This window comes from Pseudopipra pipra, chromosome Z, assembly GCF_036250125.1.
Source record: "Pseudopipra pipra isolate bDixPip1 chromosome Z, bDixPip1.hap1, whole genome shotgun sequence".
Classification (NCBI taxonomy): Eukaryota; Metazoa; Chordata; class Aves; order Passeriformes; family Pipridae; genus Pseudopipra; species Pseudopipra pipra.
In genome coordinates this window covers 171274-196492 of record NC_087581.1, presented here as the reverse complement: position 1 = coordinate 196492, position 25219 = coordinate 171274, and the positions used below count along the sequence as shown (strand labels likewise).

General features: G+C 45.9%; 1 protein-coding gene across 19 annotated transcripts in view; it reads left to right on the top strand.

The window, feature by feature from the left end:
* Nucleotides 1–25219, top strand: part of LOC135406692 (transcription factor 4-like) — a 117893-nt gene that overhangs the window by 68647 nt on the left and 24027 nt on the right. For 16 of the 19 annotated variants that reach the window (XM_064641064.1, XM_064641063.1, XM_064641062.1 and 13 more), the window contains 2 exons: nt 3141–3270; nt 3733–3782. In XM_064641064.1, the coding sequence (XP_064497134.1) occupies nt 3141–3270; nt 3733–3782 (180 nt within the window). Of the gene's footprint in view, nt 1–3140; nt 3271–3732; nt 3783–15000; nt 15149–25219 lie in introns of those variants that run through there. The other 3 variants (XM_064641072.1, XM_064641070.1, XM_064641057.1) reach the window with 2 other exon arrangements.

Genomic DNA, 25219 nt, shown 5'->3' with positions numbered 1-25219 from the left:
GCCAGGAATATTCACAAGAAATCCACACCTATTGTGAAACGGCCCAAAGCATTCCCGAAATTCCCTTTTTTTCCTGATATCCACGATGAACCAATATTTATTGTGAAATGATCCAAAGCCTTCCCTAAATTCCCTTTATTTCCAGAGAATATTCACAATAAACTAATGATTATTGTGAAATGACCCAAAACATTCCCTAATTCCCTTTATTTCCAGAGAACATTCACAATAAACTGATATTCATTTGAAAACACTCCAAAACATTCCCTTAATTCCTTTTATTTTCAGATATTCACAGTAAATTAATGTTTATTGTGAAATGATCCCAACCATTCCCTAAATTCCTTTTAGTTCAGATATTCACAGTAAATTAATGTTTATTGTGAAATGAACCAAAACATTCCCTAAATTCCCGTATTTTCGGATATTCACAATCAATCAATATTTATTGTGAAGTGCTCCAAACCATTCCCTAAAATCCCATTTATTTTCTGAGAATCCTCACAATAAGCCCACGGTCTTTCAGAAACACTCCGAGACATTCCCAAAAATCCTGTTCTTTTCAAAGAATGTTCTCGATTTCCCTTTTCCCTTGGAGTTCTGGCACCTCTGTCTCTATTATTCCCTATTATTCTGCATCATGCGAGAGATTCCCAAGGCTTTTTTGCTGCTGCAGGTGTTGTTTATCACCGGAGCAGCCTCGTGGCAGGTGGAGATTATCCATGAAATTAGAGAGAGGAGGGAAAACGGTGGGATTTGAGATTTTGGGAGCTCTCCAGGAGGCAGGTGCGGAAGCAATTTTCCCAATCCCTCAGCTCCTGTTTGTCCATGGGATGAGAGGAGATGGAATGAGAGGAGATGTGATGAGAGGACATGGGACGGGAGGAGATGGGATGAGAGGAGATGAGTTGGGAGGACACAGGATGGGGACACGGGATGAGAGAACACGGGCTGAGGACGTGGCGTGAGTGGAAACGGCCTCGGGCCGTGCCAGGGGAGCTCCAGCTCGGACAGCGGCAGGAATTGTTCCACGGGAAGGGCGGAAGGGCTGCCGGGGGTGTGTCCCGGCCCCGGCTCCCCGTGTCCCGCCGGGAAGGGGCCGCTGGAGCCCGGGCTCTGCCGGCCCGCTCCGGGGCCCTCGGGGGGCACCGGGGCAGCCCCGAGCGCGGCTCCCGGCGCCAACAAGGAGCCCTTTGTTCCCGGGACGGCAGCTCCCGGCGGGCCGCGGGAGCGGGGGCACCCTGTCGCCGCGGGCCCGGGGCCATTTGCATGTGAATGGCTCCCAGCGGGGCACACGCGGCCCCGCGAGCCCGCGGCGCTTGGGGAAGGGCGGGATCGGCCCGGGGGCGGCGGAGGGCGGCTCTTGGCGGGCACCGGGCGCCGCTCCCTGCGCGCCGCGATCGGGCCTGGCTGCGGCCCGGACCGTCCTGCCGGGCTGCGGTGGGCACGGGCACTGCCTCCCGGGCCTGGAGGTGCCCGGGCACTTTATCCCGAGCTTGGATTTGCCCGGGCAGTTCCTCCGGCCTTGGATGTGCCCGCGCTTGGATGTGCGCGGCCAGTTTATCCCGGGCTTGGATGCAGCCGGGCACTTCCCTTGGGGTTGGATGCGCCCGGGAAGTTCCCCCCGGGGTTGGATGTGCCCGGGCACTTTCCCCCGGGGTTGGATGCTCCCGGGAGGATGCTCCCGGAAAGTTTTCCCGAACTCTGGAGCGAAGCGAATGCTCAGAATCCTCTCCCAAATCCGTATTTTCCAAATCCATCATGAAATCCCTGGTTTCTTGGGGTTTATCCCGTTGTTTCCCGGGAATAAAGTGGGTGGAGTGAGGTCCTCGCTGCTGCCGTGCCAGAGCCTTAATTGGTTTGGGGATTCTGGAGTGCTTTGCATCCAGTTCCCAAATATTAGTGACATTCCAGCTATTTCCCTGCTTTGATCGTTCCTCCCGTCCAGCCCACTGGGGGGGTTATATTTTATATATATTCTAGATATATTCTGGATATATTTTACATATATTTTTATATATTTACATATATTTACATATATATTATATTTTATATTTTACATATATATTTTATATCTACTTTATATATTTTTTATATTTACGTGACATATATTATACATATTACATATATTTTATATATGCTGTATATATATTTTATATCTACTTTATGTATATGGTATATGCTTTATATATTAAAAATATACTTTATATATATTGTATATAAAGCGTATATATTTTGTATATGGGACATATTTTATATATAATATAGATTTGATATATAATATGTATTTTATATATAATATGTATTTTAAATATAAAATAGATACTTTATATATTCTACATATATTTTATCTATTTCTATATATATTCTAGACATATGTGTATTTATATACTATATATTTTTATAGATTTTCATATCTTTTCTATATTTATATTTATTTATATTTATTTATTTATATTATATGTAATATATATTATATATAGCACACATTTTTAATATTTTTACATATTTTCCATATTTATATTCTTTTTTCTATATTTCCTTTAAATCTTAGACCTTTTCTATAGATTTACAGATATTCTATTTTTAGATGTACTTCACATCTCTTTTATCTATTCTTACCTATTTTTGTCTAGTGGGCATATCTTACATATTAGATACGTTTTAGATGCTTTTTAGATATATTTTATGTATTTTATGTATACTTTAGAGATTTTTATATATATTATAAGCCCTGATAGATTTAATTCTCAGATTTTTTCCCAAGACAACGGATCTGCTTCACCCACACGGAAGCAGCAGAATTCCATGATTTTAATTTTATTAACATTATTATTAAATCCCTGCTCTTCCTTCCCTACAAAACGCCCTCCAAACATGCCTGCAGAGCTCCCAAAGTTTTCCAAGCACTAGCTGAACAGTCCCTGAAATTCCTTGAAGCCCCGAATTCCTCCTATTTCCCAGGCGTTCGGTGCGGGCGAAATTCCGGTGGTGTCCCCTTTAAAGATCCGCCTGTTCCCACGTTTCGCTCCGCTCCCGAAGGTTTCCTTCCCGGGTTATTTTTAGGGATGAGCAGCTAATGATGAGGGAGGTCGCACGGATGGATCCTGCAAATCCCTGTTCCCTTGAATCCCTTGCAGCAAAGTCTCCTGGGAGGGGACATGGACATCGGCACCCCCGGAGCGCTGTCCCCGTCCAAGCCCGGCTCCCAGTACTACCAGTATCCCAGCAATAATCCGCGCCGGAGGCCTCTGCACAGCTCCTCCATGGGTGAGTGACCCCTGCACCTCTGGCCTCCCGCCGCTTCCCGAGGAATCCCACTCTAGCCGAGCGACGGTTGGGAAGGGACACAATAAGTGCTGCGGGAGCGACGCTCCCGGGCGTTATTGCAGCCTCGCCGAGCCTTCAGAATTCCCTGTTTTCCCCGAGCCTGAGGCAAAACCTGCAACTCGTAACACCCACATCCCAAGTATTAACCATTTCCCTGCGTTTTCCCCCTGGAATTCTTTATTCCTTATTATTTCTGGGGATTTATTTCTTGTTCTTTATTTCTTGTTCTTTCTAATTATTGTTGCTCGCCGCAGCGGGAAAGGCACGAGCCGGCAAAATCCTGGGGCAGAAACCAATGGAATCCCTAAAAATCCTGCTGGGAACAGAGTGGGGGAGAAGTCGCTGAGATCCCTAAAAAAATTCCTGCTTTATAAAGCAGCTTTTCCTCCCTTTTTTTTCCAGAAGTTCAGACAAAGAAAGTTCGGAAAGTTCCTCCGGGTTTGCCGTCCTCAGTAAGTATCGCGCACTCCGGAGGCTTTGTTTGGGAAATGGGGGATGGAAGGAGCCTCTTCCCGAGGGATGAGGCTCAGGGAAAGGTAAGGAATGCCCAGAGCCTCGGCCTGGAAAGCTTGGAGCCGGGAATGTGGTGCTCCAGGAATGTGTTCCCCGGGAATGTGGCTCTCCGGGAATGCGGTACCTGCTCCGGGCACGTGCCCTTTGTGGGGCTGATTGATGGATCGGCGGCGGGAAGAATTAATGAGGAATTCCCTGGGAATCGTCCCCGGGATGCAGGAGAACTCCCCTGGCGTTCCAGAGGGATGCAGGATGGCAGCCCCGGCATTCCAGAGCTCCGGGAGCTGCGGGGGGGGGTCCAGGTGCCAAGCGCTGCCTTCCAGGTGTTCCAGAGGCTCATTAATGCCCCTTATCCCGGTTTTCCCCCCGAATTCTCAGGAATATCCCTGAGCCCCTCAGTCTGTTGACGATCACAGGCACGTTTTGTCGTGTTTTCCTGGAATTTTTCCATTTTCCAGCCAGAAATCGCTGGGTTTCTCCACTAAATCCTTTGTTCCACGCTGCTAGGAATTCTACAATTAATTCCAATTTCTGGATTATTTTGTGAAATCTTCGTGGGGTTTTTCCCCCCAGAAGCCATTCCAAAGTGCTTTTATTTCAAATCCATGCAGATCTGTGGAAAAGCAAAGTTTTGTGAGAAATGACCCAACATTTCAGTCCCAAAATTATGGCTAAAATTGCATTTGATTGGAAGGTTTGAATTTTTTTATTCCAATTTTTTCATTATCTTTAAAATATATTAATAATAATTTGCATCTTATTTGCAAATCAATATCAAATAAACCCCCCAGGAGGGAAAATCTTCCCTTTCCTACCTGAGAAATCCCATTCTCTGGGCTCTGAATCTGATTATTAGTGGCAATTAATCCGTGGGAATACGTAATAAATTAATAATAGAATATATACAAATGAATCTCCCATGGATTTGGTGATTTTATCCGGAATCCCTGGAAATTGGCAGTTGGCAAATATGTTTGTATCTATAAAATATATCTAATTATAAAGTTCTAAATTATAAATATCAAGTTGCTAAATTACTTTCATTAATGATCACTTTATAATCAATAAAATTCCAATTAAAAGAGGGAAATACATAGAAACATCCACATTTCTTCCCATGGATTAATCAAATCCTGATCCAATGGATCAGATACAAACATTGTCAGTGGTTAAAATACAAGATTATAGAAATATTCAAATACAGCCCTCAATCAAGGAATAACATCCATTATTTGGAATTAAAAACCAAGTCCCAAAAGTGCCTTTGGAATTTCTTTCCCTCGGGGCTTTTTGGGGCTCGATTTTCTTGGACACTTGAAATGCTTGGAATTATGTCATGAGGAAATCTGCCATGCCTGCTATTCCTGAATATTGGAATCCCTCAAAACTCCATTTTCTGGGAATAAATGGATCAAAAGGTAGGTCCTGGAAGGGAAATAAAAGCACGAAATAATGGAAATAGGGACTTTTTGAAGGGGAAATGGGGAGATTTGGGGCATTTTGGGTTCTGATATCCTGGAATCACCTCTTTAATTTGGAATTTAATTAGGATGGATACACGGATCGACATCCTTAGTGGGTGGGGTGGGAGTGTTCTGGGATTTCTCTTAAAATGTGGCTTTTCCCATGGGATTTGTGCCGGGAACAGGGAGCAGCATCGGTGAATAGCCCTCACTTATCGGGGGCTACATCAGCAGCAGGTGGAAATTCCAGGGATACACAGGAATAAATGTGCTGGAGCAGCTCCTCCTTTATTCGGGAAGCGGCAGCGAGTTTGGAAAACAAAATCCATGAAACAACGGGAACAATCAGTTGGCAAATAAGGAATCCCAGGTGAACGGGGGGAGACTCTTAGGAGGGGTTTCAGGGGGTGATCCCAGGCTGGGATGAGCTGGAATCCGGGTGTGGATTCCCAACACTTGGCCAGGATGAGGCTGCGTCCCTCAAAACCCACCCGCTTTTCCAATGCCGTGGGATGTTCCCGGTCGCCGCCGGAATCTGAAGTGCTCTGGGGTGGGGGTTTGGGATTGGCTTCATCCAGCATATTCCCAGGGTTGGATCTTCCCAGGTGGAGCTTCTCCCACCTCGTAGAGGTTTTCCGTGGTCCTTCTCCGTGGACACTTTTCCTTTACAATTCCAAGGCCTCCTGCTCCCGGGGCTCCGTGGGCAGAGGCATGGATGTGGTGGATCCCAATTTCCGGCAGATCCCACGTCCTGCTTGGCCCATGGAGAAGGGATCCATGGAGAAGGAGCTACTGCAGCTTCCCCCCCACTGGGAGCAAACCCTGAGTAGGTGATGGCGCCGTTCTGGTACCCCAGCTCTCCATCCGGCCGGATCCTTGGAATTCCAGGAGCAGCACTGAGGGGGATGTTTGGAGAGCCGCTTTCCTGGGATTCCCTGGAGGTGATTCATGGTGGGAATGGGTAATCCTGGAGGTCTTTTCCAATATGAACTGTTCCGTGGTTCCGTCCTTGTTCCCTCCCTGCGCAGCTGGAGTGTCCCTGAGTGTCCCCAATCCCGGGATGCTCGGGTGGGAAAATTCCTCAGGTGTGGAGGCTCCTCACATGGAACCATCTCCTTGGAAGTGGCTCCTGGGTGAGGGACCTTTCCCTAAAATCCAGCCTGGGTGAGGGATCCCGCTCCAGGGGTCTTTGAGGATCAGTGGGATGGGTGAGGCCTCCTGGACACAGATCCAAGGAAAGGAGGGAAAATGGGAGTGAAAACTTGGAAGCTCCTCCGTGGTGGTGGTTTAAAATGGATTAAGAGGCACAAAAATTCCCATAAAAATTATTTGGTAGATTTTAAGGAATTGCACGGGATATCCCCAACGTGGAAAAGTGACTGGAATGGGATGTGGATGCTCCAATATTTGTATTTTCCTGGGAAATCGACCCATTTTGGGATATTGAAGTATTTTGGACTCCCAAAAAATCTCTCTCAAATCCAGGAGTGAATCTTCCCGGTTGGGATTAGTGGGATCTGGTTTAGCTGGGACAGAGACTCCCTCTTCAGTAAACTGTGGGAAGTGCACAAGGATTCAGGAAGGATTTGTCCAAAAAATTCCAGGTTCTTTCAGAATTCCTGCAAAACCAGACCCAGGGGCTCCAGGGCAATATTTTTAAGGAAGTTCCTTGAAATTTGGAACCAGGAATTCTGTTTGGGATGAGGGTCCAGAAAATACCTTGGATATAAATTAATATTAATTAAATATAGTGAATAAATATTCAAATCCGTAGGAATTCCATATCCAGCTTCCAACACTTTGTTTCTCTAATTACATCATTTATAATTTGATTTTCTTGTGGGAATTCAGCTGAGTTTCCCAAGTGGAAACCCCAGGACTTAATTGAATATAGAAACACTCCAATCCTCTCTTGGATCTGGCTCTTCCCACATGGATTTGGGAAAGGAAGGATTCTGGGGGCAGGGATGGATTCATTTCATCCCTTTATTTGATTCCTCGAGGTTTTTCTTCCTATCCAGAAGGGATTGGACATGGGATGGGAGTGGAGGGCAGGATGCTCAGGAAGGAGTTATCCCTGGAAGGGAGAAGAATTCCTTCCCCATATCCCATCTAAACCAGTGGGAAGCATTCCCTGTGTCCTGTCCCTCCATCCCTTGTCCCGAGTCCCTCCCCAGCTTCTCCTGGAGCCCCTTTAGGCCCTGGAAGGGCCTCCAAGGCCTCCCTGGGACCAGGACCAGGATTAGGAGCAGGAGCAGAACCAGGGCTAGGACTAGGAGTGGGAGAAGGAGTGGGATCGAGACCAGGAGAAGGATGAGGATTAGGATTAGGACCAGGAGCAGGGGCTGGGAGTGGGAACCAGGCCAGGAGCAGGAGCAGGAGCAGGACTTGGAGCAAGAGCAGGATTAGGAGCAGGAGCAGGACTTGGAGCAGGAGCAGGATTAGGAGGAGGACGTGGAGTGGGAACAAGAGCAGAACTGGGATTAGGACCAGGAGCAGAAGCAGGAGCCGGAGCAGGCCTGGGATCTGCAGCAGGTGGGACATTCCCCGTTCCCCTCTCAGTTCCCAGACCCCTCCGAGGCCCAGCTCCTGTGCCAGCCCCGTCCCCTTCCCCCGCTCCCGCGGTGCTGCAGCCCCTCGCTCGGCGCTCCTGGTTCATTTGGGATTCAGGGAGGGTGTTTTTTGTGGAAAGGCGTTTCCCTCGCTGACCCCGGAGCATCTGTTCCGATTATTTTTTTCCCGAGCCTCCTTTGGCATTGGGGAAGTGTTAATGTCTCTCGGATCTGTTGAACGCTATTTAGGGATATTTATGATCACCTCTTGCTTTCCGGGGGGAAAGTGTGCCGGGATTTTTCCTTCCCAGGCAGCCGAGGAAGGCTTGGGATGAGGGAACAGCTTGCTCGGAACATGTGCTTCCCGTGACAGTAAAAAGAACAAATCCCATCCAGTTGGGGGAATCGATGCGCAAAGCGGGAGCTTTAGGCCAGGCCTGGCCTGGAATCGCTTCCCAAATTCCATGTAAAACTCGGTGACAGGGATCCGTCGGTGTTTTCCAAGTGGTTTCGCTGCTTCCAGCCTCCGCTTTTGCCTCTTAAATTGGGGAAATTAGAGCAGTGGATACTCCTTCCTGATCCTAAAAGCAAGGAGGAATCAGGAAGGAAGGGCTTGGAAAAGTGAATGGATTCAAAGGGAGGAATTGTAAAATCCTGGAATGGTTTGGGTTGGAATCATAGAATCCTGGAATGGTTTGGTTTGGAACCACAGTCCTGGAATGGGTTGGGTTGGAATTGTAGAATCCTGGAGTAGTTTGGGTTGGAATAACAGTCTTGGAATGGTTTGGCTTGGAATCACAGTCCTGGAATGGTTTGGGTGGGAAGGGATTTTAAGGATCATCTCATTCCACCCCCTGCCATGGACAGGGACACCTTCCACTATCCCAGATTGCTCCAACCTGGCCTTGGAAAATTCCAGGGATGGAGCAGCCACAGCTTCTCTGGGCTTGGGAACATCTCCTGCCTTTGCACTGCTTCCAAGACCTCGGAAAATTCAGGAGGATGGAACTGGGATGGTGCTTTCATGGGATCATGGAATGGCTTGGGTGGGAAGGGACCTTCCAAGGCCATCTGGTTCTATGATCTCATGGGATGTGCAGTCCCACCAGTGGGATAAAGCTGCTCCTGAGGGTCCCTGTGTCAGCCCTGAGGGTCCCTTTGGATTCCATTCCCATGGGATGGCCTTGTGCTTGGGAATGACCCTCCTGGGACCCCCAGCTGTGTCCCAGCATCCCAAGAGCTTGGATCAGGATCCCTGGGAGCTGCCAGGGCTGTCCCAGCACCCCAGATCAGCCTCAGAGCCATGGACAGAGCTGGGAATAATTGAATTATGCATGGAAGCAGGACTGACCGGGAATTCTAACCACCACTGACAGGGAATTCTGTCCCCTCAAACCTCAGCCTTAATGGATATCTCCAATATATCCCGAATTTTTGCTCCTTATTACCCTACGGGGAGGGGGGGTGTAAGCTGCTGCAGCTCATCCTTCAGGATACCCCCTAAATCCCTGCTTCCCTTTGCATCCTTGTTTTCCTTGGAAAAAGCACCTGGGAAAGAATGAAAGGCACTTTCCAGCGCCTTCACCCAAGTAGTTCCCTCACCGTCTGATTTCCCGACCTTTCCAGAAGATTCCTGGAACATTCAGCCTCCTCAGGTGACAACAGGGAAGGGGGGGGGGGGTTCCCTGTGCAGCTAAGGGATTCCAGGAGGATGGAGAACAGAGGGAATCGCCCCAAAACCATTAAAACCCGAGCAAAATCCCGGGATTTTTTTTGTCGGCTCTGGAATGCGATTGCTGGGATAATTAGCGCCCATCTCCCAAGACTTCCCGACATTCCCGGTTCACCTCCCCGCCGCCCTGTTAATCCCCCTTTTCTCCCCGCCCGCGATCCGAGCGGAGACGTGGGATTGCCGCGCAACAGGTCCCCCCGAAGGTTCCCGGGAATCCGCAGGTTCCCCCCCCCGCCCCAAACTTCCCCCCTTTTTTTTCTTTTTTTCCTGGTGTTGTGTGTTTGTGGGAAAAAAACCCCCAACCCCCAAATTTGGAGCCTCACCATAAGGGCTGCTTTGCATTTTTAATTTAGTAACTAACATATGCATACATTTGCATATTAATGAGTTGCAGATGAAATCATGCATACATAATTGCCTCCTCACCGTGGGGAACGCTCCTCGCGGCCCCCGCCCGCCTCCCAAACATTCCCGATCCCGACCCCTTGGAAAGGGCTGACACCCAGCCGGCCTCCACTCCCGGCCCGAATCCCGACCCCCCCCCGGCACGGCAAAGTGGCGGCGGGCGCCCCGTTTTCCCTGGATTTTGCCCCCGCACCGAGCGGCTGAGGATCCGTAATCATTAATGCATCTCCTAATTATGCAGCATATGTCGGTTAACCCCTGCCCGGCTGCTCCCTTCCCACCAAACTCCGGCACTGCGGGCACATCCCGGGATTCTGCCCCCTCCGCCGCCCCCCCGCCAGGGCAGAGCCCGCCATTCCGGGCGGATCTGGGGCTTCCTTGGCACGGGTGTCACGGGAGCGGCTGAGTTCCTGCTGGAGTCCTCGCCTCCGGCCAAGGACACAGCCCCGATGTTCCCAAATGTTCCCAAACATTGCCCGAATTGTCCCGAAAAGCAGGGAGGGAAGGCGGCTCGATCCGCTCGTCCCTGCCTGCAGCCACCCTCAGGCTCCGACGCCCCCGGGAATTGTCTGTGCTTCCAGCCTGGAAGCAGCACCTGGACACGACTTCCAGCTTCCAGACGCACAATCAAAACCTGGATTTGGGCTCCTGACAAAAAAGCGGGATTTGGGTTGCTGGGAGTCAAGCTCCCAGAATTCCCTACGTTTTGGAAGCAGGTTTGGCTTTGCCTCTGGGTTTGTCCCTTGCTTGGAGGGCCTGAAATCCCTATTTTTTTAATGGGATGTGGGGTTTTATGGAATTAGTGACTTTTTGGAGCTTGAGGAAAAAATAAACCCTGGAAGAACAGGGAATACTGAGGACTCTGTAAATCCCAGGCATTGCTACACTGGATTCATCAGTGATTTAGCAGCTGATTCCCTTCTTCACCTGATCCATGAAGCGTTTTTCAAGGAAAAACAGTTTTAGAGGAATTCCAGGCTCATCCAGGCTGATCCAGGGAGACCTTGGAGCAAATTCCAGGGCCTACAGGGGCTCCAGGAGAGCTGGAGAGGGACTGGGGACAAGGGATGGAGGGACAGGCCACAGGGAATGGCTTCCCACTGGTTTCAATGGAATATTGGGAAGGAATTCCTGGCTGGGAGGGTAAAAGTTGTGGATTCTCCATCCCTGGAAGTGCCTGAGGCCAGGTTGGAATAACCGGGGATAGTGGAAGGTGTCCCTGCCCACGGGAGTGAGATGATCCTTAAAATCCCTGCCATCCCAACCCTTGTGGAATTCCATGTCCCACCCCTGCCCTGGGCAGCCTCCTCCAGGACTTCACCACGTTATTCCAGAGGGATTTTTCTTTATTCCAGTGGGATTTGGTTTTCCTAAAGCCTGAAATCCCAAATCCAGGCCGTGGTAAAACATCCATGACAAAGCAGGAACCTCCCATCCCAGAATCCCATGTCCCAGATGAGCCCTAAATCCACTTTCCTGGCCTTTTCCATAGTGAATCCCACATGGAATCCCTGTTCAGACCCCCAGTCCAGGCAGAATTCCTGGGGGATGCCCCTTTGGGCTGGAGCAATGTGGAGAAGCTCCAATACCCTGAGTTATCCACCCTCCTATCCACAAAAAAATAGGGAATTTCGCCTTGGCTTTTTTCCCCTGGGGGTTTCTCCCGCAGCATTCCCATTCCCAGCTCTTAGCCGGGTTGGAAACAGTGAAGGAGCTCCTGGGATGATGCCCTTCCCAAAGTCTCTGCCTGGAAAATCTTGTTGGAAAAGCAGGAACCCATTCCCTCTTCCAGGAGATTCGTGATCCTTGTTGTCCTTGTCCTCCTCCTCCTCCTTTTCCTTCTTCTTCCCAATATCCTTCCCCAGGATGCTCAGGATTTGTGGGATGGGACCCCAGGATATTGATCATATGAATCCCTATTTATTTTAGGGATATTTATCTCTGGATATATTTATTTAATTACTTACTTTAAGGCTCCTTCCTTGATATTATATTGGGATTTGTGGATATTGGGATTTGATTCGTGTTTTTTTTATTTTAATTGATATATATATTTTTTAGGGATATTTATGACAATACTTTTGGGAATATTTATTTGATATCTCTGTTTTTAGGGATATTTTAGGGATTTCGGAGGATATTGACTTCTGAGGATTATTTATTCCATATTATCCTTCATTTTACAGGCATTCATTTCGTATCCAGGTTTTTAGGGATGCCTCAGGCATGGATTTGGGATACTGCCTTTTAGGGTTATATCTGTTGTTTTGGGGGGACATTTTAGGATATTGACTTTTCAGGGGTGTTCATTCCATATTATCCCTCATTTTAGAGACAGTGAATTTATATCCGTGTTTTTAGGGACTCTTAGGGCTGTTTTTAGGGATTCTTAGGGATATTTTTCACATATTGACATTTATTCCATATTCCATTTGATTTTATGGACATTTCTTTTCTGGGGATATTTTTAGGGGTGTTTTTAGGGATACTTCAGGCTGTTTTATGGATCCTTGGGAATGTTTGGAGGGATACTTGGGGCTGGGTTTGATATATTGACTTTTGGGACTATTCCTTTCCTCTTCTCTCTCATTTCCCAGATATTTATTCTATATCCATGTTTTTAGGGAAACTTTAGGGCTGCTTTGGGGGCTCCTTTAGGGGTGGATTTAGGGCGAGTTTTGGGGCTGCTTTGGGGATATTTTAGGGCTGTTTATCCCATAGTTGATTTTATAGACGCTTCATTTGGAGCTGCAGTTTTAGGGGATTTTAGGGCTGGGTTTAGGGACACTTCAGGGCTGGTCTTAGGGATACTTTCAGAATTTTTAGGGATACCCAGGGCTGTTTTTAGGGATACTCAGGGCTGGTTTTAGGGATACTTTAGGCCTGGTTTTAGGGATACTTTAACGGTTTTTAGGGATACCCGGGACTGGTTGTAGTGCTACCCAGGGCTGGTTTTAGGGGTACTCAGGGCTGTTTTTCAGGACACGTTAGGGCTGGTTTGGGGGCCCTTGGGGGCCGTCGTTGGAGCTCCCGCAGCGCCGCCGTCCTGCCCCGGCCGTGTCCCCGCCGTTATCCCGCCTTCCGCGGCAGTTCCCGGTTTTCCCTCGGCCCGGCTCGCTGGCTCTGGGGCCGCGGCAGCTGCGCACAAAGCTGGGAGCGAGCCAGCAGCGCCCGCGGCCACATGGCCACCGGCCCCGCATGGCCACCGGCCCCGCACGGCCACCGGCCCCGCACGGCCACCGGCCCCACAGCCACCGGCCCCGCATGGCCACCGGCCCCGCATGGCCACCGGCCCCGCATGGCCACCGGCCCCACAGCCACCGGCCCCGCATGGCCACCGGCCCCACAGCCACCGCCGGGACACCGGGAAAAACACCGGGAACTGCACCGGGAACCGCGGCAACCGCGGCCGGCAACAACAGCGCGATAGGGCAGGGAAACGGGGAGAAAGAGGGGGAAAGAGGGGGAAGAGCAGGGAAATAGGGGAGGGGGGGGGAAGAGGGGGAGAAAGCAAAAGAAGAGGGAAAGAAGGGGGAAAGAAAAAATAGAGGAAAAAGAGGGAGAAAGAGGGGATATAGGGGGAATGGGGAGGAATGGGGGGAATAAGGGAGGAGGGAAATAGGGGGAGGAATAAGAAGAGGAAGGGGGAAGAAGGGGAGATAGAGGAAAAAAGATTTGAAAAAGAGGAAAAGAGGAAAAAATAGAGAAAAAGAGGAAAAAAATGAAGGGGGAAGAGAGGGGAAATGGGGGGAAATAAGGGGGGAAAAGGAGGGAAAATAGGAGAAAAATAGGGGGGAAGGGGAAGAAAGAGGAAAAAAGATTAAAAGAAGGGGAAAAGAGAAAAATAGAGAAAAGAGGGGGAAAGAGGAAAAATATAAAAAGAAAGGGGGGAAAGGGGAAAAGAAAAAAGGAAGAGGAGGGAAAAGGGGGGGGAAGAGGAAAAATAGGAAAAGGGAAAAAAGAGATAAAAAAAGGAAAAAAGGAGAACAGAAGTTGTGGAGAAAGATTAAAAAGGAGAAAAAAGGGGAAGGGAGAAAATGAGGGAAAAGAGAAAAAAGGAAAAAGAGGGAGAAGAGGGAAAAGAAGGGGAAAAGGAGGGGAAAGGAGTAAAAAAAAGGAGAGAAAAGAGGAAAAAGGGGGAGAAGAGAGAAAAAGAGGAAAGAAAAGGAGGAAAAAAGTGGGGGAAAGCAAGAAAAAAGGGGAAGAGGAAAAAGGGGAAATAGGGGAAAAAAGAGAAAAATAGAAAAAAGAGATAAAATAGGGAAAAACAGGAAAAAAGATGGAAAGGGAAAAAAGAGGGGGAAGGGGACAAAATAGGAAAAAAATAGGAAAAAGAGAAAAAATGAGGGAAAAGAGGGTAAAATAGGGAAAAGGAGGAAAAAACAGGGAAAAAGAAAAAAGAGGAGAAAAGGGGATAAAATAGGAAAAAAATAGGAAAAATAGGGAAAATAATGGAAAAGGGAAAAAAAGAAGGGAAAAAGGTATAAAATAGGCAAAAAATAGGGGGAAAAGTATAAAATGGGAAAAAAGAGGAAAAGTGAAAAAAGAGGGAAAAAAGGGACAAAATAGGGAAAAAACAGGGAAAAGGAGAAAAAGAGGGGGGAAAGAGATAAAATAGGAAAAAAGAGGGGAAGAAAGGAATAAAATAGGGGAAAAAAGGAAAAACGGGGAAAAAAAGAGAAAAAAGAGGGGGAAAAGGGATATAATAGGGAAAAAAGAGGGAAGAGGGGATAAAATAGGAAAATTAGGGGAAAAGGAGTAAATCGGGGGGGAAACCAGGAAACAACAAGGAAAAAAGAAAAAATAGGTAAAATAGGGGAAAAGGGATAAAGCACGGGGCCAGATCGGGGCCAGATCGGGCAAGAGGGGGCAGCGGGAAGGTGGGAGCGGCGCGGGCAGGGCCGGGAAGGGGCGGGGAGGCTCCGCGGCCGCATTCCCGGGCCGGCCCATTCCCGGCGCCAGCGCCATTCCCGGGCCGCGGGGGCGGAGGGAGGGGCGGGGGCGGCCCCGGCGGGGCCGGGCCGGGCTGAGCCGAGCCGGGCTGAGCCGAGCCCCGCGGAGCCGAGCCCGGCGGAGCGGGCGCGATGTACTGCGCGTACCCCGTGGGCGGCGCGGGCGGCGGCTCCCTGCTCTACTGCTGCAGCGGCAAGGCGGTAAGATCCCCTTCTCCCCTTCTCCCGCTCTCCCCTTCCCAGCGCCATTCCCGGCGCTGCCCGCGGCGCTCCGCCGGCCGCCACCCCCTCGCAAAAGTTTGCCCGCGGCCGCCGAATCCCGGGAAGACGGGCGGAAGGGGCACCGCGCCTTCCCTGCGCGGCGCTCGCCCCAGGGGAGGGGAAGCTCCGAAAAGAAGGGAAAGCGAGGCATTCCAGCCGCTAAAAGAAGGGAAAGCAAGGCATTCCAGCCGCTAAAAGAAGGGAAAACAAGGCATTCCAGCCGCTAAAAGAAGGGAAAACAAGGCGTTGCGTTGCAGCTCCTGGAACGAGGCGTTCCAGCCGCGCTCCTGCTTTTTGCAGCTCCCCCCCCCCCGCCCCGCGCGCTTCCCAACACGGGGAAAAAAAAAAAAAAAAAGCAGGAAAAGCGGCTGCCTGGAGTTGGCGCAGCCCGGAAGGTCCGCACTCGCCATCTGGAGGGGCTTGGGGGTTTTCCCCGCTGGAAGGTGGTTGGGAATATTTGGGAAGGCTCGGGGAAGGCGGCTGGAAGGGTCCGAGCGCGGTGGGGAACGGCAGGGAAGAGCGGAGGGAACAGCTCCCAACTTTGTGGGGTCGCTCAGCCCGGCCCGGAGCGGAGTCGGACTGGGAGGGAACTGGGACGGAGGGAAGCGGGATCCATGCCCGCATCCGTCGGGAAGTGGCGGCATGTGGGATGGGGCCGCGGGGAAAGGCTGCCGGGCAGGAACAGCTGTGGGAAGAGCCGGGCTGCATTATTTCCCTCATTTCTTTAATTTCCGTGGATTTCTTGGCCGCCTCGGGGGCCTTTTGTTTGGGATATTTTGGGAAGAACGCGTGGCAGGAACGCAGGATGCGGCGAAACTCCGGGAATTTGCGCAGGAAAAGCGGGCAAAACTTTAAATTGAGGAATCCCACATTCCTCAATTTCCCCCGAGGCTTTTATTTCTCCTGTTTTATTTTGATTTTCAAGGAGTTATTCCAGTTCCAGAGCTTGACATTCCCATGCATGGAATTACACGGGAGCTTTCCAAAAGTTCCCGAGGCTGTTGTTTATCAGGAGTAGGGAATAAAATCCGGGAGCAGCGGTCACGGGGGACAATTCCCGGCACTTGGAGCAACTTTGTGCGTGCTTGGATTTTCCTCTGGGGGCCGGGGGGGGAAAGAAGGAAATAGAGGTGGAAGTCCGTGTGTTTTGGGATTTTTTTTCCCTGGATTTATTTGTGTCTTTTTCTTCGGGTTTTTTTATGGAAGTAGCTAAAGGTGGAAAGCAAAATTCCCAGGTTGCCCGGGGAGTATTCCCTACTCCGGGAATGCCGACCCCCCGTGACATCCCAGGCCTTGGCCCCCCACTCTTTGTGTTTTCCAGAAGGTGGGAATCACATCCCAGCCGGCTCCAGCCGGGATGCTGTGGAAGAGACGCCTCGGCATTCCTGGCCATTCCCGGCTCCGGGAAAGCACAAAGAGGGAAGCGCCGCGGGGGGAGCGATCGTGGCCACCTCCCCCCCTCCTCGGGAAGGGGTTGGAGCATCCCGGTGTGTGGGTTTTTGGGAATTGTGGCCTGGCATTGTTCTGGCACAGCCCGGGCATTGTGCGGCTCTTGACGCCGTGCCAGCGGCGCGCCGGGATGCCGGGAATGAGTATCCCAAATCCCGGCGCTGCGCTGCCTCCACACAGACAATCCCGAATCCCTGCTTTTTATCCCGATTTTCCCCCCCACTGCCGAAAAGTCAACTTGTTTAAATCCAGCTGGAATTTAAACCCGGCAGGTTTTCCTGGGAATAAACAAAAGACAGGGAAGGGGGGGGGGAAAACCCCGCCAAATCGTTCCCTAAAAAACCCCTTGCCAGTGGAAGTTGAGGAGGGAATTTGGGGACAGGAAGCATGAAAATGGCTGGAAAAAGAAATTCCAGGCAGGATTCTCAGGACAGATTTTCTGAGACTTGCTTTTTTTCCCATTTTTTTTTTCTGGACTCGAAGGGAATTTTAGGAGGGAGACACTTTGTGCCTTTAACTCTTCGCAGCTGCTCCTTGGCAGGAAATTTCCCCTGCCCATTCCATGGATTTTTGGGATCGAAAAGCTTCAGCTTAGGAGATAATGAAGTGTAGGATAAATGAGTTAATTGCTGGAATTAATTAATAGTGGGACAGAGGGATAATGGGCTTTTCATTCCTGTTTTTTTCCCTGAAATCCTATAGAAAAGCAGGATGTTGTTTGTGAGGGACCCTCTGGAAGCTGAAGTGAGAGGAATTTTGTGTTGTCTGGGATGAAAGTGGGATTTGGGCTGTTTGGGCTGCAGGATTGCTGTTGGACTCTGTTTTTGGGGGATTGCTCCCTTTCTGTTGCAGCTGCCAGGGAGTCTGATCGTTATTTGCTCATGGAAAACACCTGGGAAGTCATTTCCAGGTGCTAAAGAAAGAGGGAGGGGAAAAAAGCAGGAAAATCTTCTTGGAGTGGGATATGAGGAGTTTTTCCTGTTGACATTCCGGCTGCTCTTCCTATTCCCAAGCTTTTCAGTGCCCTGAAATTCCTGGAGGAGACGGATGCTCCCTGCCCTCATTCCCAAGGAGGGTCATAATTCCGTGTTCCCTCTCCGGAGTGACAAGTGAGGAGTCGTGAATGGCACGGAGCTGAGAATGGGAATGGGGGGGAACTTCCCTTGGAGGAGAGAATTTCAAGGAATAAAAAATGGGAATGAGAGCCCTGCACCCCCCCAGGCTTCCCGGTGGGAATGTGGGATCATAAACCCCCCACTGTTGGTGGAAGTTCCAAGAGGATTCGTGAGGGTTTCCCAAGGTCGGGAGCGGGAAGCGAAGAAGGTGGAATTGTGCCGGGAGTGGGGAGGCATCCCGAGGGATGGGCAGTGGGATCAGTGCCGGGGGAACGTGGAGCTGTGAATGTACGGAGAGATCCACTGGCACCTGTGTCCGCATGGAGAGAGAGAAACGGAGCAGAGACCTACAGGGGCAGGAAAACTGGGAGAAAAGAGATGGCAAAGGAGGGAAACGGGAAAACAGAAAGAGATGGGCGAAAATAGAGAGAGAAATGTGGGGAATACAGACACGTGTTTATAGATATATGTGAGATATATTTATAGATCTATTGAGGTGTATTTATAGAGAGAGAAATGCTTACACTCCTCAGGTTCTGTGTGTATAATACAAGTGTATATAAAATAGATATAAAAATAGATACATAAATATAGAGGTAAAAATGCTGGAGCTCTTCAGGATCTGTATGGAAAATAAAAGTATATAAATATGTATATATTATATATATGCATGCATAAAAGAGCTTGAGCTCAGGTTCTTTATGTATCATTGAAATATATATATTAAAAATATATATTTTAAAATATAGAGGTAAAAATGCTGGAGCTCTTCAGGATATGTATGGAAAATAAAAGTATATAAATATATATATAAAAATATATAAATATATATAAAAGTGCTTGAACTCCTCAGGTTCTATATGTATAATATAAATAGGTGTATTATATATTATATATATGTATATATAAATGCTGGAGCTCTTCAAGATCTCTATGTAAAATAAAGGATATAGAAATATATATATAATATATTAAATATACATATACAAATATATATATATAAAGTGCTTGAGCTCCTCAGGTTTTTTATATATACATATATATATATACACACATATATATAAATATGTATTTATGTATATAAATGCTGAAGCTCTTCAGGATCTATGTGTAAGATAATAAATATATATAAATATATATATTAAAGTGCTTGAGCTCAGGAACTATGTGTATAATATAGATATATATATATTATATATCTGTATATAAATATATCAAGCTCTTTTGGATCCAGATGTAAAATTAAAAAAGTTATAAATACATACACATAAATATATATATATTTATATATATATATATAAAAGTGCTCACAGGATCTCTGTGTGTAATATAATAAACTATATAAATAGGCATAGAAATATATATAAATAGGTATGAAAATATCTAATGTAGATATCAAATGAGCTCGACAGGGCTTCTATTTATAATATAAAAATAGATCAATAAATATGTATAAAATAGGGATATTCAAGTGCTGGAGCTCTGCAGGATCCATAGGGATAATAGTAAATAGATATCAAAGACATTAAAATATAGGAGCTAGTTGGATCATACAAAAATATGCATCTCAAATCTGAAAATATATCTAAGTACAGGAATTAAAATGCTGCAGCTCTTCAGCTTCGCTGTGATGGATGTAAAGATATAAAGTTATAAATATATAGATTAAAGTGCTTTATCTCCTCGGGATCTTTGTGTATCTTAGAAATAGATATATAGATACATAATTATATAAAAATATAGATATAAATGCTGGAGCTCTTCAACAGCTGTGTAAAATATATATATAAAAATAAATAAAAATATATTTTATATATGTATATAATATATTTTTATATATATATAAAATATACAGAGATACCAAGAAGAGTTCAGGTATTTTTATATCTATATATTTATATAATATAATTTAATACATAATATAATATATTATACATATTATATATATAATATATAATATACATATAATATATAAAGATAAGGAAGATATAGAAAGATATAAAAGAGATATAAAGATCTGGAGATATCTTTATATAAAGATGCATAAGATTTAGGTAAAATTTATTTAAAACACATTTTTATGAGTGTTATCTCTATAAATATACAGATAAATATATACATAAATACCTATAATCTATAGATTAATACCTATAAATCTCTCTATAATTTATAGAGAAATATCTGAAAATCTATGGATAAAGGGCTTTAAATCTGTAAATTTATAGGTAAAATTTGTAAATCTCTCCAATCTATAGATAAATCTCTCAAAATCTCTGTGTAAATCTGCAGATAAAGATCTCTAAACATCCCTGTAAATCTACAGATAAAGATCTATAAATGCCTAGATAAAGATCTATAACTATCTCTATAAAATCTACAGATAAAGATCTATAAATCTCTCTGTAAATTTATAAACATCCATAAATATAAATCCATAGATAAATGTATATATTTATAAAAATCTAGAGATAAAGATCTATAAATCTACAGCTACGAATCTGTCAGTCTATAGGTAAATATCTATAAATCTCCATAAATCTATAGAGAAATGTCTATAAATATCTATAAATGTGTAGATTAATATCTCCAAATCTCTATAATTCCTGGATAAATATCTGGAAGTCTCTCTGGAATCTATAGATAAATCTCTCTATAAATCTATAGATAACATCTATAAATACCTCTATAATCTATAGAGTAATTTCTATAGATCTCTGTAAATCTATAGATAAATAGCTATATATCTCTCTATAATCTCCAGATAGTTATCTATAACTCTATAGATAAAGCTCTATAATCTATAGATAAATATCTATAAATCTCTGGATAAAATGTCCAAAAATCTCTGTAAATTTATAGATAAATATCTAAAAATCTCTATAAATCTCAAGATAAATCTCTGTAAATGTGTCTGTAAATCTCTAGATAAATATGTACAACTGTGTCTGTAGTGGATAGATAAATGTCTATAAATCTATGGATAAATATCTAAATATCTATACATTTATAGATATCTATCAATCTTTGTAATCTATAGATAAATATGTAAATATCTATACATTTATGGTTATCTATAAATCCCTGTAATCTATAGATAAATATGTAAATATCTATAAATCTCTAGATAAATATCTATAAATCTCTAGAGAAATGTCTATAAAACTCTACAAATTTATAGATAAACATCTACAAATCTCTATAAATCTATAGAGAAATCTCTTCAAATCTCTACAGAAATATTCCTAAATGTGTCTATAAATCTGTAGATGTATATCTATAAATGCGGCTGTAAATCTCTAGAGAAATCTCTGTAAATCTCTCTGTAATCTCTAGATAAATGTCTATCAATCTATAGATAAATAACTATAAATCTCTAGAGAAATCTCTATAAATGTGTCCATAAATCCATAGATAAATATCTCTAAATCTCCTTGTAATCTATAGATTAATATCTACAAAGATCTATAAATCTCTCGATAAGTCTCAATAAATCTATAGAGAAATAGCTATAAATCTCTAGAGAAAGATCTATAAATGTGTCTATAAACCTCTAGATAAAGAACTATAAATCTCTGGATAAATATCTATAAATGTGCTTATAAATCTGTAGATCAATATCTACCAATATCTATAAATTTATAGAGAAATATCTATAAACCTGTAGATAAATAATTGTAAATGTGTCTGTAAATCTCTAGAGAAATATCTATAAATGGGCCTCTACATCTATAGAGAAATCTCTACACATCTCTATAAATCTATGGATAAATATCTATAAATCTCTAGATAAATGTCCATAAATCTACAGATAAATAACTATAAATCTTTGGAGAAATCTCTATAAATGTGTCCATAAATCCATAGATAAATCTCTATAAATCTCTCCATAATCTATCGATTGATATCTAGGAAGGTCTACAAATCTCTAGACAAATAGCTCTGACTCTGTGGAGAACCAGCTACGACTGTGTGGAGAAGTCTCTGTCAATCTCTAGATGAACTCCAGCAGCGTGTCCGTGAATGGCCCCGGTCGATCTCTGTAAATCCAGGGATAAATGCCTGTCAGTCTGGAGGTGAGGAGCTGTCTGGGGATCCGTGGATCAGGCTCTCCCGCTCTCGCTCCCTGAGCGATGGCTCTCCCTGAGCCTGCCCAGGGATGGCCCCGGATCTCCCGAGCGATGCCGATAAATCCCAATCCAGCCATCCGTCCATCTCCCTCAGTCCCTGGCAGTCCGGAGAGAACTTGCTTCCTTCCCTCAGCTTTTATGAATTCCATGGAAATATCTCCCCATAACATTTCTCTCTGTGTCCGTAACCCCCCCCGGGCTGGCATTGGGAGCCAGAACATCTTCCAAAGTTTTCCCAAAATTCCTCGATTTCGCTGGAAAATCCCTCCGCTCCCGTCGGGAACGACAAACCAAAGCGCAGTAATTCCCATTCCGGCCATAAAATTCCAGGTATTTTCCACACATTTCCCCCAGGGGGTTGTACTTTGGGATCCGGAGCAAGAGAATAAGTGATCCTGGATTTTGGAGCCTGCTGGAATACCGGGAATAGCTTTTAAGGCCTGGAATTCTTTGTTATTCCCTTAAAAAAACCACTTAGTGGCTCATTCCCGCTGGATTTTATGGGAATCCAAGCGGCCTCATGCTGGATTGAGAGGGATTCGGGGAATTCTTCCATCTTGGGATGCAGAGGGAATCATGGAATTAGAGCTGCTTTGTGTGTGCTGACAGAAAGGAAACTTTGGGACGACACCTGGGAATATTTTAGGCCTCAGCACGGGAATTCTGAGTGGAATCTTGCCATTTGGAAATGGAATTTTACTCTTTAGGAGTGGAATTTTACTATTTTTAATGGAATTGTATCATTTAGGAATGGAATTTTACCATTTAGGAGTGGAATTTTACCATTTTTAATGGAATTGTATCATTTAGGAATGGAATTTTACCATTTAGGAGTGGAATTTTGTGATTTTTGATGGAATTTTATAATTTCCAAGTGGAATTTGGCTGTTTCTAAATGGAATCTCTGCCCCTGGAGGACCCGGAAAACCACGTCGGGGTGTTGACATCTTGGAATAATATCCGTTCTGATCCTCCTTTTTTGTGGGAAGGGCTGGAATGGGGAGTGAGGGGGGTTTAACAAAACCTCTGGAAGCGCCTTTTCCAATTGATCTCCAGGAAATTGTTCCCAGGGATTGTTTGTTTCCTGTTTTGCCCAAAGTCTGGTTTCAGTTAGGCTCAGCTTTACTCGGGAGACTGGGATTGGCTTCTTTACCCTGGGAATTCCTTGGGAAAAGGGAATATTTTCACCTCTCTGCATCGTTTTCCTCCTGATTTTCAGAATTAGTTTCTAATTCTCCCAATTTTTTAACACTTCTTGGAAGTTTTCCAGCCCCATGGGATGGGAAGGACCCGGAGCAGCCTCTTCCTGAGCCCCCCCACAGCTGTAGGAAAATCCTCTGGGAACTGCAGGGTGACTTTTCCTTCCTTTTCCCAGGTTTTTTTTCCTTTGGGGAAAAAAACAAAAAGGGAATTAGTTTTGTGAGGATGTTTTAGGGAGAATCCAGCTTTCCCTCACTTTTCCCTATTATTTTTCCTTTGGAAAAAAATAGGGAATTAATTCAGTGAAGATGCTCCAACTCTTCCTTCCTTTTCCCTATTTTTATTTTCCTTAAAAAAACCAGGGAATCACTTTTGTGCAGATGTTGGAATGAGAACCAGCTTTTCCTTCTTTTCCCTAATTTTTCCTGCATTAAAAATTAGAGAATTAGCTTTGGGGAGATGCTCTTGGGAGAATCCAGCTCTTCCTTTCTTTTCCCTATTCTTCCTCCTTAAAAAAAAAAGGTATTTCTTCTTATTTTTTTCCTGAAGATGTTCTGATGAGAATCCACTTTTTCCTTTCCTTTCCCTATTTTTTTTTCCTTTAAAAAAAAAGGGGGGAATTAATGTAGTGCAGATGCTCTGGCATCAATCCAAGTTTTCCTTTCTTTTCTCTATTTTCCTGCCTGAAAAACCTGGGAATTCTCCTTGTGCAGGTGCTCTGGGGAGCTGGTGGGATACACAGGGGTTTGGGATTGAAAGTGCCTGGATTTGTTATTGTTTGGGAATCAAAGGATCGTCTCAGCCGATGGATCGTTATGTCAGCACCGATCCCGGCGCTCCTTTTTATGGGAAGAAATTCCCAGGCTCGTTAAAATTGCTTCAGGAGGGGGGAAGGGGCTCCTCAGGTACCTCCAGATCCTCCGATCCCTGTCAGCCCAAATTCCAGCAGCTCGGATGTTATTTTAGGGATATTCTCCCTGAAATCCTGGAATTGCTTTTTGCAACTTCCTGGATTTTAGAGCTTCCATTAAGTCGGTTCGGATCCTTCATTTTCCAGGGATTTCTCCTTTTTTCCTGTGGTTGTTCCCTAAGGCTTTGGATGCTCCCAGCTTTTCCCGAACTGAGGGATTCCTGGAAAACCCAATGTGCAGGGCACAACATTCCAGGTGCATTTGAACCTCGCAAGCCGGGAAATACAAATATCTGGGATTTGTGCTGTAGAATCAGAGCTGGGAATTTTTCCCCTCTGGAATTGCGTCAGCTTTGCTTTGGAAATGAATAATCCTGGGAAAAAAACAAACCAGGAAACCTTCCCAAAGTTGCTGTGGAGGAAATTCCATCCACTTGCAGCTTTATGGGGGACATTGTGCGGGATGAAATTCTGCTTTTTTTTGGGAATGGGAAGCAGCTGGAGTGCGGAGAGGGAGCCTCCAGCCCCCCTGGGTCGCGGGAAGCGGAGCTGAATCCCACTGTTCTCCAGACCTGGCGCGTTCCCGGGACACGGGGCCAGTAATTGGAGAGGCCGCTCCGGGAATGTCGTGGAGCAGCTGGGCCATTGTGGGAATGAAAGGGCCGGGAATGATCCCTTTTTTCTTTGCCCTTTTCCTCTTCCCTTTTCCCATTTCTTCCTTTTTTGCTTTTTTTCCCTCCTTCTTTCCCTCTTTCCCACATCCATAAATACTGTGGGATTGCTCCAGATCCCAACATCCCTGGATGTGGCCACTCTCCAGCATTTCCATATCCAGCCTGAGCTTGGGAACTGTGGAATTGTAATCTGGGAAGAGATAAATCCCAGGAAATCAAATTACACCTGGCAGGATCCCATTCCCTATTATCCCCCTTACCGACACACCCGGATCTGTGGGATCCAGGATGTGGATCTGGTTGTAGCCAGGTGGATGGCTTGGAATGTTTAATGGATTGGTTCCTCTTGGAAGGGTTGGAATGTTCAGTAGGTTGAGTCCCTTCCACCTCCACCGGTGAAGTCTCTGTAACCCGGGAACGCTGGAATGGTTTGGGAGGGAAGCGACCTTAAATCCCATCCCATTCCATGGGCAGGGACACCTCCCGTAGCCTAGGTTGCTCCAGCTGGATTCCAGGCTGGAATCCACAACCTCTGA